The 13603-nt window shown below is 40.6% G+C and overlaps 1 protein-coding gene across 1 annotated transcript in view; it reads left to right on the top strand.

Annotated features, from left to right (window-relative positions):
• The first annotated feature begins 8721 nt into the window (after positions 1 to 8721).
• The window catches only part of UQCRC2 (ubiquinol-cytochrome c reductase core protein 2), a 30332-nt gene continuing 25450 nt past the window's right edge, over positions 8722 to 13603 (top strand). The window contains exons 1-4 of the mRNA XM_024744525.1: positions 8722 to 8833; positions 11605 to 11688; positions 11786 to 11935; positions 12889 to 12953. Of these exons, the coding sequence (XP_024600293.1) occupies positions 8801 to 8833; positions 11605 to 11688; positions 11786 to 11935; positions 12889 to 12953 (332 nt within the window). The 5' untranslated portion in view covers positions 8722 to 8800. The remainder of the gene's footprint in view (positions 8834 to 11604; positions 11689 to 11785; positions 11936 to 12888; positions 12954 to 13603) is intronic.

Raw genomic sequence — 13603 nt, 5'->3', positions numbered from 1 at the left:
ATAGAAAACAGCCATCAGGCTAGATCTAACAGACAGGTTCTTACTGTGAGCAGGCTGCAGTGAGGCCCTAAGGATCCTGCAGAAACAGCTACAGAAAATCAGCGCAGTTGTGCAACACTGCCACCCTGAGGTGCATGTGCAAGACGCTACCTAGAAAGCCTGGCTCCCGCTCCCTTCAGTTTCTTCTTCCCATACCCACCCCACCCCACCCGCCTTGACATTCTCTACCTGCAATTGCCTAAGCTTGGTTCCCCGCTACACACAAGGAACCCCCAATCTTCGACCCTGTAGGCCAAGCTCCCTTCCTGTCTCCAGTCCCCACACTGGTGGCTCTCAATCATCCTTCCTGTTAAAGGAGCCCTTCTTGCTAGCACTATAACCCCAAGGTTTAAGGCTAAGGCCACAATCCAAGGAGTTGAGAGAGCACAATCCATCCACAGAGCACTATTCCCAGACCCAAACTCCTGACATCCGTCTGTTCCTGCCTCAAGCATATTAGGAATTTTAGTATGGTTGCACAGGTCCCAGGCCTGAGCCCCGTGTCTGCCAAAGCCTCTGAGGGTCCCGCGGTCCCAGCGGACCCGAGCACCAGCCCTCCCCCGTCCAAGCCTCTGTGGTGGCCCATGGGCCGCCCCTGACAAAGCCTCCTCCGGCCACATGGGTCCAGGCGGGCCAAGTGCCACCACCCTCCAAAGCCTCCTCTGGCTGTCCCGGCCCCTGTGGACACACCTGTGGAAGCCTGTGCCCACCTGGCCTACACGAGCATGTGTGCTCCAGGCCAGGTTCAGGAGCAGATGCTGGTAAAAGGAACACATGCAGAGGTGGGGCTGACACAGCAGGTCCAGAGACCTACCTAGAGGTCTCGGAGGGCCTCCTGGGGAGCCGGGGATTGGATGTAGCTCACTGTAGGGGCAAGGACACTGATAGCAGAGGCACCAGGGAATTTTTCATTTTTTCAATTTTATTTTATTTTTTGCTGTTATCCTCTTTCATTTTGTCATTGCTTCATTTTTATTTTTTTCTAATATATTTTTTATTTTTCTTATTTTATTTTTTATTCTGTTATTGTTCTGCTCTTTTCCACTTGTTGTCTGTTTTTGTTTTTGTTTTCTTGGTGGTGGTGGTTTGTTCTTTTGATATTTTTGTGTTGTTTTCTTTCATTTTGTTATTTTTTTGCTTTTTTATCTTTTGTTTATTTGTTTTTGTCATTTTAGTGTTTGTCTTTTCTCTTAGCTTTTCTTTTAGTTTGTTTTTTTATTTTGTATTATTGTTTGTTTTCTGTTTAGTTTCATTTCTATTACTGGTTATGGTTTGAGGGCCCTCTTGTTTGTTTTGGTGTTTTGTTTTTTGCTAACCATATTGTTTTGTTGTTGTTGCTTTGCTTTTTGTTTGCTTGGATTTGTTTTTGTTATTTGTCTCAGGTTTTGTGTTTTCTTTTTTTGTTTGTTTGGTTTTGCTTTTATTATTTGCCTTGGGCTTTGTCTATTGTAGGGTTTTTCTGTTTGTTTGTTTGTTTTTTGCCACGCCATGTTGCTTGTGGGGTCTTGGTTCCCAGGCCGGGGGTCAGGCCTGAGCCCCTGTGGTGGGAGCACCGAGTCTGAGCCACTGGACTACCAGAGAACTTCAGGCCCGAGGAAATATTAATTGGTGTGAGCTCTCCCAGAGGTCCTCATCTCGGCACCAAGATCCAGCTCCACCCAACTGCCTGCAAGCTCCAGTGCTGGACGCCTCGGATCAAACAACCAGCAAGACAGGAACACAGCCCCACCCATCAACAAAAACGAGACGACAGAGAAACGTGTTACAGATGAAGGAGCAAGGTAAAAACCTATTAGATCAAATAAATGAAGAGGAAATAGGCAATCTACCTGAAAAAGAATTCAGAGTGATGATGGTAAAGATGATCCACAGTCTCGGAAATAGAATGGAGGCATGGATTGAGAAAATATAAGAAATGTTTAACAAGGACATAGAACTAAAGAACAAACAAATGGTGATGAACAACACAATAACTGAAATGAAAAATACACTAGAAGTAATCAATAGCAGAATAACTGAGGCAGAAGAATGAATAAGTGAGCTGGAGGACAGAATGGTGGAAATAACTGCCGAGGAACAGAATAAAGAAAAAAGAATGAAAAGAAATGACTGTCTCAGAGACTTCTGGGAAACAGTTAATGCACCAACTTTCGAATTATAGGGGTCCCAGAAGAAGAATAGAAAGAGAAAGGGTCTGAGAAAATATTTGAAAGGATTATAGTCAAAAACGGCCCTAACATGGGAAAGGAAATAGCCACCCAAGTTTAGGAAGCACAGAGAGTCCCATACAGGATAACCCTAGGAGAAACACACCAAGATACATATTAATCAAACTAACCAAAATTAAAGTCAAAGAAAAAATATTAAAAGCAGCAAGGGAAAAGCAACAAATGACATACAAGGGAATCCCAATAAGGTTATCAGCTGATTTTTCAGAAGAAACTCTGCAGGTCGGAAGGGAGTGACAGGATATATTTAAAGTGTTGAAAGGGAAAAATCTACAACCAAGATTACTCAACCCGGCAAGGATCTCATTCGGATTTGATGAAGAAATCAAAAGCTTTAGCAACAAGCAAAAGTTAAGCGAATTCAGCACCACCAAACCAGCTGTACAACAAAATGCTAAAGAAACTTCTCCAGGCAGGAAACACAAGAGAAGAAAAAGACCTACAAAAAGAAACCCCAAACAGTTAAGAAAATGGTAATAGGAACATACGTATCAATAATTCCCTTAAATGTAAATGGATTAAACAATCCAACCAAAGACACAGACTGGATGAATGGATATAAAAACAACACCTATATGTACGCTGTCTACAAGAGACCCACTTCAAACCTAGGGACACATACAGACCGAAAGTAAGGGAATGGAAAAAGATATCTCATGCAAATGGAAATCAAAAGAAAGCTGGAGTAGCAATACTCATATAGGACAATACAGACTTTAAAATAAAGTCTATTACAAGACACAAGGAAGGACACTACACAATGATCAAGGGATCAATCCAAGAAGAAGATATGACAATTGTAAATATCTACGCACCCAACATAGGAGCACTTCAATATGTAAGGCAAATGCTAACAGCCATAAAAGGGGAAATCCACAGTAACACAATAATACTAGGGGACTTTAACACCCCACTTTCATCAATGGACTGATCATCCAAACAGAAAATAAATAAGGAAACACAAGCTTTTTTTTAAAATTTAACTTTAGTTATTTATTTTCGGCTATGTTGGGTCTCCATTGCTGCCCGCATGCTTTCTCTAGTTGGGGCGAGTGGGGTCACTCTTCCGTGCAGTGCGCAGGTGTCTCATTGCAGTGGCTTCTCTTGTTGTGGAGCACGGGCTCTAAGGCGCATGGGCTTCAGTAGTGTGGCACATGGGTTCTACAGTGCAGGCTCAGTAGTTGTGGCGCACGGGCTTAGTTGCTCCATGGCATGTGGGATCTTCCCGGACTAAGGCTCAAACCTGTGTCCCCTGCATTGGCAGGCAGATTCTTAACCACTGTGCCACCAGGGAAGCCCCAGGAAACACAAGCTTTAAATAACACATTAGACCAGATGGACTTAATCAATATTTATAGGACATTCCATCCAAAAACAACAGAATAGAAATTCTTCTCAAGTGCACACAGAACATTCTCCAGGATAGATCACATCTTGGGTCACAAATCAAGCCTCAGTAAATTTAAGAAAATTGAAATCATATCAGGCATCTTTTCTGACCACAACGCTATGAGACTAGATATCAATTACAGGAAAAAAAACTGTAAAAAATACAAACACATGGAGGCTAGACAATATGCTACTAGGGAACCAAGGGATCACTGAAGAAATCAAAAATGAAATCAAAATACACCTAGGAACAAATGACAATGAAAGCACGATGACCCAAAACCTATGGGATGCAGCAAAAGCAGTTCTAAGAGGGAAGTTTATAGCAATACAATCCTACCTCAAGAAACAAGAAAAATCTCAAATAAACAACCTAACCTTACACCTAAAGCAATTAGAGAGAGAAGAACAACATCAAAAAAAAAACCCCAAGGTTAGCAGAAGGAAAAAAATCATAAAGATCAGATCAGAAATAAATAAAAAAGAAATGAAGGACACAATAGCAAAGATCAATAAAACTAAAAGCTGGTTCTTTGGGAAGATGAACAAAATTGATAAACCATTAGCCAGACTCATCATGAAAAAAAGGCAGAAGACTCAAATCAATAAAATTACAAATAGGGGACTTCCCTGGTGGCACAGTGGTTAAGAATCCACCTGCCAACGCAGGGAACATGAGTTCAATCCCTGGTCTGGAAAGATCCCACATGCTGTGGAGCAACTAAGCCTGTGAGCCACGACTACTGAGCCCATGTGCCACAACCACTGAAGACTGCGTGCCTAGAGCCCATGCTCTGCAACAAGAGAAAACACTGCAATGAGAAGCCGCACACCATAACAAAGAGTAGCCCCTGCACGCTGCAACTAGAGAAAGCCTATGCGCAGCAACGCAGACCCAATGCAGCCAAAAATAAATAAATAAAATAAACAAATAAATTTATTTAAAAAAAAAGAAGAATGGTACAAGAGGCAAGGAAGGACACTACATAATGATCAAGGGATCAATCCAAGAAGAAGATATAAAAATTATAAATATATATTCACCCAACATAGGAGCACCTCAATACATAAGGCAAATGCTATAAAATGGCTATAAAAGAGGAAATCGACAGTAACACAATAATAGTGGGGGACTTTAACACCTCACTTACTCCAAAGGACAGATCATCCAGACAGAAAATTAATAATGAAACACAAGCTTTAAATGACACAACAGACCACATGGACTTAATCAATATTTATAGGACATTCCATCCAAAAACAACAGAATAGAATTTCTTCTCAAGTGCACACAGAACATTCTCCAGGACAGATCACATCTTGGGTCACAAATCAAGCCTCAGTAAATTTAAGAAAATTGAAATCATATCAAGGGTCTTTTCCGACCACAACTCTATGAGACTAGAAATCAATTACAGGGAAGAAAAAGTAAAAAACACAAACACATGGAGACTAACCAATATGTTACTAAATAACCAAGAGATCAATGAAGAAATCAAAGAGGAAACCAAAAAATACCTAGAGACAAATGACAATGAAAACACAGCAGTCCAAAACCTATGGGATGCAGCAAAAGCAGTTCTAAGAGGGATGTTTATAGCAATGCCTCAAGAAAAAAGAAAAACTCAAATAAACAATCTAACCTTACACCTAAAGCAAGTAGAGAAAGAAGAACAAACAGAACCCAAAGTTCGTAGAAGGAAGGAAATCATAAAGATCAGAGCAGAAATAAATGAAATAGAAACAAAGAAAACAACAGCAAAGATCAATAAAACTAAAAGCCAGTTCTTTGAGAAGATAAACAAAATTGATAAACCACTAGCCAGACTCATCAAGAAAGAGGGAAAGGACTCAAATCAAAAAAATAAGAAATGAAAAAGGAGAAGTTACAACAGACACTGCAGAAATACAAAGCATCCTAAGACACTACTACAAGCAACTATATGCCAATAAAATGGACAACCTGGAAGAAATGGACAAATTCTTAGAAAGGTATAACCTTCCAAGACTGAACAAGGAAGAAATAGAAAATATGAACAGACCAATCACAAGTAATAAAATTGAAACTGTAATTAAAAATCTTCCAATAAACGAAAGTCCAGGACCAGATGGCTTCACAGGTGAATTATATCATTTAGAGAAGAGCTAACAGCCATCCTTCTCAAACTCTTCTACAAAACTGCAGAGGAAGGAACACTCCCAAACTCATTCTACAAGGCCACCATCACCCTGATACCAAAAGCAGACAGACATACTACAAAAGAAGAAAACTACAGACCAATATCACTGATTAATATGGATGCAAAAATCCTCAACAAAATACTAGCAAACAGAATCCAACAACACATTAAAAGGATCATATACCATGATCAAGTGGATTTATCCCAGGGATGTAGGGATTCTTCAATATATGCGAATCTATCAGTGTGATACACCATATTAACAAATTGCATAATAAAAACCATTTGATCATCTCATAGATGCAGAAAAAGCTTTTGACAAAATTCAACACCCAGTTATGATAAAAACTCTCCAGAAAATGGGCATAGAGGGAACCTAACTCAACATAATGAAGGCCATATACGACAAGCCCAGAGCAAACATCATTCTCAAAGGTGAAAAACTGAAAGGATTTCCACTAAATAAACAACCCAATCAAAAAATGGGCAGAAGATCTAAATAGACATCTCTCCAAAGAAGACACACAGGTGGCAAAGAGGCACATGAAAAGCTGCTCAACATCACTCATTATTAGAGAAATGCAAATCAAGACTACATGAGGTATCACCTCACACAGGTTAGAATGGGCATCATCAGAAAATCTATAAACAACAAATGCTGGAGAGGGTGTGGAGAAAAGGGAACCCTCTTGAACTGTTTGTGGGAATGTAAATTGATATAGCCACTATGGATAACAGTATGGAGGTTCCTTAAAAAACTAAAACTAGAATTAACATATGATCCAGCAATCCTACTACAGGGCATAACCCAGAGAAAACCATAATTCAAAAAGACACATGCACCCCAATGTTCATTGCAGCACTATTTACAATAACCAGGGTATGGAAGCAACCTAATTTCCCATTGACAGATGAATGGATAAAGAAGTGGTCCATATATACAATGGAATATTACTCAGCCATAAAAAGGAACGAAATTGGGTGATTTATAGAGATGTGGATAGACCTAGAGACTGTCATACAGAGTGAAGTAAGTCAGAAAGAGAAAAACAAATATCATATATTAACACACATATGTGGAATCTAGAAAAATGGTACAGATGAACCGGTTTGCAAGGCAGAAATAAAGACACAGATGTAGAGAACAAACGTATGGACACCAAGGGGGGAAAGTGGGGGAGAGTGGTGGGATTAAAAAATAAAGAAAAGTACTGGAGACAGAGATTTGTATGCCATGTTAATCAATTTGAACTTTATCCTGAAAAACATGGGAAATCATTGAAAAAGTTTAAGCAGGTGGGTGACTTGATCAGCAAAATGTTTCTCAAACTTCACTCATTATAACACCTTCATGATTTTTGCCTTATCTTCATATCACCTGTAGTTAATTTACTTAATGTTGTTCAAACTAACCTTTTATTCTTTTACAAACATATGTCAAGAGGAAACTCATTACCACCATTGCTTGCCATAATAAATATTCAAAATAAATATATAACTATTAAAGTAGAACAATGTTCATTTATGTACCAACTTTAAATCATCTCATGCACCACTATGTAAATCTACCACAGTTTTGTGCCTGAGTCTTAAGATCTGTTTGTTTGTTTTAATATATTTTGGCCACACCACCCGTGGCTTGCGGGATCTCTGTTCCTGACCAAGGATTGAACCCATGACAGTGCAGAATCTTAACCACTAGGCCACCAGGGAACTCCTGCCGGATTCTTAATGACCGGGTCTTAGATGTCACCTGGAATCTCCTGTTAGAGAACCACTTGTAAGTGTGAAGAAATTCGGACACAGGCCGAGGGCATAAATTTTGTCTATGCTCTGTAACGCCTAAAACCAGCCCTTATGAAATTTTAATGTGCATACGAATCACCTCGGGACCTTGTAAAACTCAGATTTTGATCCATTATGTAATCTGAAGATTCTGCATTTCTAACAAACCCCTAAATGACATTAATGTTGGTTTCCCAACCACGCAACGTTGCAAGGTACGAGATTATACTTCCCTGAAGGGGAGGGACCGTGCCTTAATCTTTAGTATAGTGTCTGGCACAGGCAATTTATTAGCTAACACTCGTTGAAGACAGCATAGAATTTTCTTCCCACAAAAGCTGTCACGTGACTCTCCATATGCAGGCTTCAGATCAGAAGTCTCTCACACACACACCACTACTATTCAAAACATTTTAATTTTTCTAAGACAAAACTATATTTCAGTTTTTATTTTCTACGTAATCTCAGCCTAGAATATAAACTCCATGAGACCAGAGACCTTAGTCGTAAGCATTTCCTAAGTTTCGGTCTCACCTATGTGTGTCCCAAGCCTGGTCTGCCAGTTAGAGCGGCGAATTCATTGGACAAGGGCTCTGTTCCTATGGAGCTAATGAGCTAGTGAGGACCTCACCAAGCAAGAGGCGATCACACCCGGCTTCAATGCCTATGTCTCTGTAGAAGGGCATATATGGAATAGTATCCTAAAGCCGCCCGCTTCCACAGTGCAGGAAGTCCTGAAGTTCAGAAGACTGGAGCCCAGAGGCCGTGGGTGGGATCCGGCGAACCGGGGCTCTTTCATTGGACAGCCCGGATCGGAAGAATCCAAAGTGGAGGGGGGGGGGTTGCGATGGGCTGTCGCAGGCGTAGTCAGAAGAGGATTAAAAAGCGGATATCCGGGCCAGGAAGAGAAATCAAAAAGCGGTAACTTAAATCATCTAAATTATCTTCTGAAAACTGCGTTACGAAATTATGCGTCTCCCTATCCTGCGTCTTGGAGGAGTTGGACTGTTCCAACCTCCACCAAGGAGCAGTAGAGTGCGGACGGTCGTATAGAGAGTCCCCTCACGTAGGAGGCGTGGGAAAGAGTGCCGCGGGGCAGTCTGGGCCGCCCCAGCCGTCCGCCGCCATCTTGCTTTACTCTAAGGCGGCTGTGACCGCGGCTCAGAGCAATCTTGAGCCATGAGGCTAATAGCCAGAGCTGGGTCCCTCTCGGTGAGTACAGTTGGCGGGCTTGGGGGAGGGTGGGGGAGCAGATTGTCAGCAAGGTCATACGGACCGGAGGTGCCTGGTTTGGGCTCCCGGGGCCTTGGGTTTTGTTCTGCCCTTCAGGTGAATCCTGCCGGCCAAGTGGGCTGCAGGCTGGGTGGATTGGGCGTTGGATGGCCAGCTCTTTCTTTGAGCAGAGAAGACTTAATGCTGGAAAACCTGAAGAGAGGGGGAGGGCTTAAGAGCGGAGGTGAAGCGACTCGGGTGGAGACACCTTTGAAGGTCACTGCTGCACTTGGTGTGCAGAAGAGACCGCGAGATCTGGGCCGCAGGAGGCCGGCGTAGACCTAGTCCCCCATCCCTAACCTATCAATTGCGGCCTCTTCTTCTTGGCGTATCACGGAGCATCAGCTTCCCCAACGGTTAAGTGGGCTTATGAGTAAAATCAGAAAGAAAAAATGAGTTAATGCTTTTATAGCATTTTTCACTGTGCCTGGAACTTGATAGTTACTGTGGTGTCCTGGCTGTATAAAGTGTGCTTTTCTTGATCTCTTGTTAGAGTTTATCCAGGAGGGTTTCTTGGCGTGCCCTCTAGAGCTTCTTAAGACTCCTCCTTCAAGCCCGAGTGAAACACAGCTGTCGCTTGGGGAAAACTCCTCTGGGGTCAGTGTTATATCAGTGTGAACCGGTGGTTGTCAAGGGGGACAGTCTCAGTCTCTGAGATTTAAAGTTCAGCGAAGGGCTTACCTGGTGGCGCAGTGGTTGGGAGTCCGCCTGCCGATGCAGGGGACACGGGTTCGTGCCCCGGTCCGGGAGGATCCCACATGCCGTGGAGCGGCTGGGCCCTTGAGCCATGGCCGCTGAGCCTGCGTGTCCGGAGCCTGTGCTCCGCAGCGGGAGAGGCTACAGCAGTGAGAGGCCCGCGTACCGCAAAAAAAAAAAAAAAAAAAGTTAAGGGAGGCCAATTTTGCCCCCCAGGGGACAGTTGGCAATGTATCTAGAGACATTTTTGGTGGTAACAGCCTGGGGGGAAGTGCTACTGCTGAACATCCTACGGTGCACAAAGCCACCCACAATAAAGAATTTTCCAGCCCAAAGTGTCAAGAGTACCTGGGTTACTGAGTAACCTAGTAACCTCCTAGAAGGAGGTGCAGAAGACCAGGGAATGGAGTTTCCCTGTGCTTAATATTTAAATAGATAAAATGTGAATTATACAAATGGCTGTAATTTAGGCTGTAATTCTCTTACCCTTCTTAGCACCCCTAGACTAACCAGTGATTAATAACCCTTAGAGAGAAGCCCGGTTAGACTGGCAAAAGGCCCCAAAAGCTCTTCCTCCATTGCATCCATCCCCACCTTCCAGTAGAAAAAAGAACTCAAAGATAACAGAGTTGAAGAGGACCAATGTAAACAAATTGCAATAAGCTTGAAAGCAATTGTTTCTACTTATAACACTTATTTTACATAAGAATAAATGTATACATCTTTTGTTATTTAAACAAAATAGTAGTTGTATGGACAATTACTAGGATAATATTTTGCAACAGATTTGAATGGGACAAATTATAGGAAGTACCTAACCAACAAAGTATCACTGTTCAGGCACATTTGAGAGGAGAGCACCTAAATGTACCTTAGCAATAGAACTATGGATTATTTGAACTGCTGTGCCCACAGCAGTTTTTTTACTTTCTGGAAAATCAAAAGCTAGAATCAATAGTAGGGTTAACTATACCACACCCAGGAAATGAAATTGATGATGATAAAGCAAAGCTAATTGGAATTTATAATTTGAAAGCACTAACAGCAAATGAAAACTAGGAACCAGCTTATCGATGGTATAGCACTGATGCTGAATGCACAACAAAAAACCGTCCTGGACAACACGGAGTAGAGGCATTGCAGCCTCTGAGGGGGGTCCTTGGGAAACTCTAGCAGCATGTTCATTTGATCCTGGGAGTACCAAGGATTAACTCTCAACATCTCCACTAGTAACCTTAAGATCCTTAGACATAATCAAAATGAATTATGTGGCATTATATATCATTTGCCAAAAAAAACTGAATAAAGTTATGCATTTTGGATCCATTATCTGACATTTAAGAGGACCCCTTTACCTTTCCAGTGGCTGCATATTATATATACTGAGAATCTACTATGGATGAAGCTATTGTTAATCTCAGGGTATGTTAGTCAAAGAAGATAAAACCTTTGGTTGTGTAGTCTTAATGTAGCACACAAGAGAGTGAAGATACTATGGGAAATATCGGGGGCTAGAGGAAGTTTTCTTTGATATACTTTGTCTTTTTTAAAGATTACTAAACTGATTAAGGAAATGAAGTCATATTGGAAAATAGACTAAAAAGATGAGACTCTTTGGGCAGATAAGGGAAACAATAATGCTGAAATCTATAAAAGGGTATGAATGTGGCTATTCCACACTTTTTCAAAAAAATTCCAAAGCATTAGAGCTAGAAAGGACTACTTGAAGTTTTAATAAGGTAGTTAAAAGGTAAAAGAAAATACAGTAATTCTTTACACAGTACAAAATGAACATGTTCAACTCAGTATTCCTTCAGGCTCTACAAATCACAAATAACTAGAGATTTAAGAGTGGCATGGGTAAACTGGTGCGTAGTAATTTCATAGTAAAGTTAATCAGCTAAATCCCCCCATGGAGTTCTTTTACCACTGAACACCCTCTATTGCTTGGGCCCACTTGGATACAATGCGCTATTCTTTTGAGAAATGTGGTAACCTGTATTTTTTGTGTTTAGAGATTTTATTCCCTCAAAGTTGCTCCCAAAGCTAAAGCCACAACTGCCCCTGCAGGAGTGCCTCCACATCCTCAGGACCTTGAGGTTAGTCCCACTGAGTTGCTCACTGGACACATATGTGCCTTACTGTACTTGGTAATATAAAGACATTAATCACATCCCTACTTTATTTTAAATACAGTTTACCAAATTACCAAATGGTTTAGTGATTGCTTCTCTCGAAAACTATGCTCCTGCATCAAGAATTGGTTTGTTCATTAAAGCAGGCAGCAGATATGAGGACTCCAGCAATTTAGGAACCTCTCATTTGCTTCGTCTTGCATCCAGTTTGGTAAGCATCTTTACTACCTCAATATGTTTAGAAATCTGTGGTACCTGGTCCTACAGAAAAGAAAAACTAAAAGCAACATCCCTATATTAGTTTCCTGGAGCTGCCATACCAAATTACTGCAAACAGGGTGGCTTAAACAACAAGAATTTATCCTCTCACAGTTCTAGAGGCTAGAAGTCAAAGTCAAGGTGTCAGTAGAGCCATGCTCCCTCTAAAGGCTCTAGGAAGAATCTTGCCTTGTCTCTCCTAGCTTCTGGTGGTTGCTAGCAATCCTTGGCATTCCTTGGCTTGCAGCTGCATCATTCCAATATCTGCCCCTGTTCTCACATGGCCCCCTCTGTGTCTCTGTGTCCAAATATCCCTCTTATTGAATTTTCACAGTCATATTAGATTTAGGGCCCACTCTAGTCCAGCATGACCTCATTTTAAATATTTATATCTGCAAAGGCTATTTCCAAATAAGGTCACATTTGTGGGTTCTGGGTGGACATGAATTTGGGGACACTTTCAACCCAGTATAGTCCCCTAATACATCATGAAAAACCACAGGATATTTACCATAGAGAAGCATTAAATTAGTGTCCATCCGAATGTTAGTGCTAGAGCATAAGAAATCAGTAAAAAACAGAATTTTTAATTTTAAAAAAGAAGTGCCAGAAACGAAAAGAAAATTACTCTTTCTCATATGCAAATCTGTTTCAGAATAAATGGATGAATCCAGTAAGCTTTATTTGATAATGGAATTTTTACCTAAATGTACTTTGTATAAAAATCTATACTTGTGCTTTTTGGTCAACTTTGTTTTATAATTCTTAAACTAAAAAGGATTCACTATTCAGTTAGCGTTCCTTTTGAATTTAATGACAATTAGCCTTTAGATTTTGACATAAAGTGATGTTTGGCAAGCTTAGCATTAAAAAACTACTAAAAACAATTGTTTTTTCATTTCTAAGACTACAAAAGGAGCTTCATCTTTCAAGATAACCCGTGGAATTGAAGCAGTTGGTGGAGAATTAAGGTTTGTTAAAAATAAGTAATTGGAAATAGTGAAAACACCAGAAGATAATCAATTGTAAAGGAACTTTTCTCTGTTATCAAGGTGGTTAACAATTTCTTAAGGCACAAGAAGGAAAAGACTGATGAATTTGACTGCATAAAATGTAAAATATCTTTATGCCTTACAGTAAAAATTTAAGTAACTAGGAATAGATATTTGCAACATATGTAACATGGAGAGGATTATTTGGAAAAATAAAGAACTACAAATTAGGAAAAAACAACCAAAGAGTAAATGGACAGACATAGGAGAGGAACAGGCTGTTCCTAGAAGAGGAAGCCAGAAACAATGATATTTACTTATAATCAACAGTGTGATACCATTTTATACTGCTGGTGGGAGAATAAATTGATACATCTACATAGGAAAGAATCAAGGACTATCTATTAATGTTGAAAATGAGCATATTCTACAACCTAACAGTTTTTAATCCACATGCACAAAGGGATTCTTTATCATTATTGAGACTGGAAACAATCTAAATGCCTATCTTTAAAGACATGCATAAGTGAAGTATGATATAGTAATATGCTGGGACTACTACACAGCAGTTAAGAATGAACTCAATCTGTTTCAACATAGCAGGCTTTAAAACAAAACGTTTTGTGGAA

This window comes from Neophocaena asiaeorientalis, unplaced genomic scaffold (assembly GCF_003031525.2).
Source record: "Neophocaena asiaeorientalis asiaeorientalis breed wild unplaced genomic scaffold, Neophocaena_asiaeorientalis_V1.1 scaffold91, whole genome shotgun sequence".
In the NCBI taxonomy this organism is placed as follows: domain Eukaryota; kingdom Metazoa; phylum Chordata; class Mammalia; order Artiodactyla; family Phocoenidae; genus Neophocaena; species Neophocaena asiaeorientalis.
Note: the sequence above shows the minus strand (reverse complement) of the source record. Positions and strands in the feature narration are given on the sequence as shown.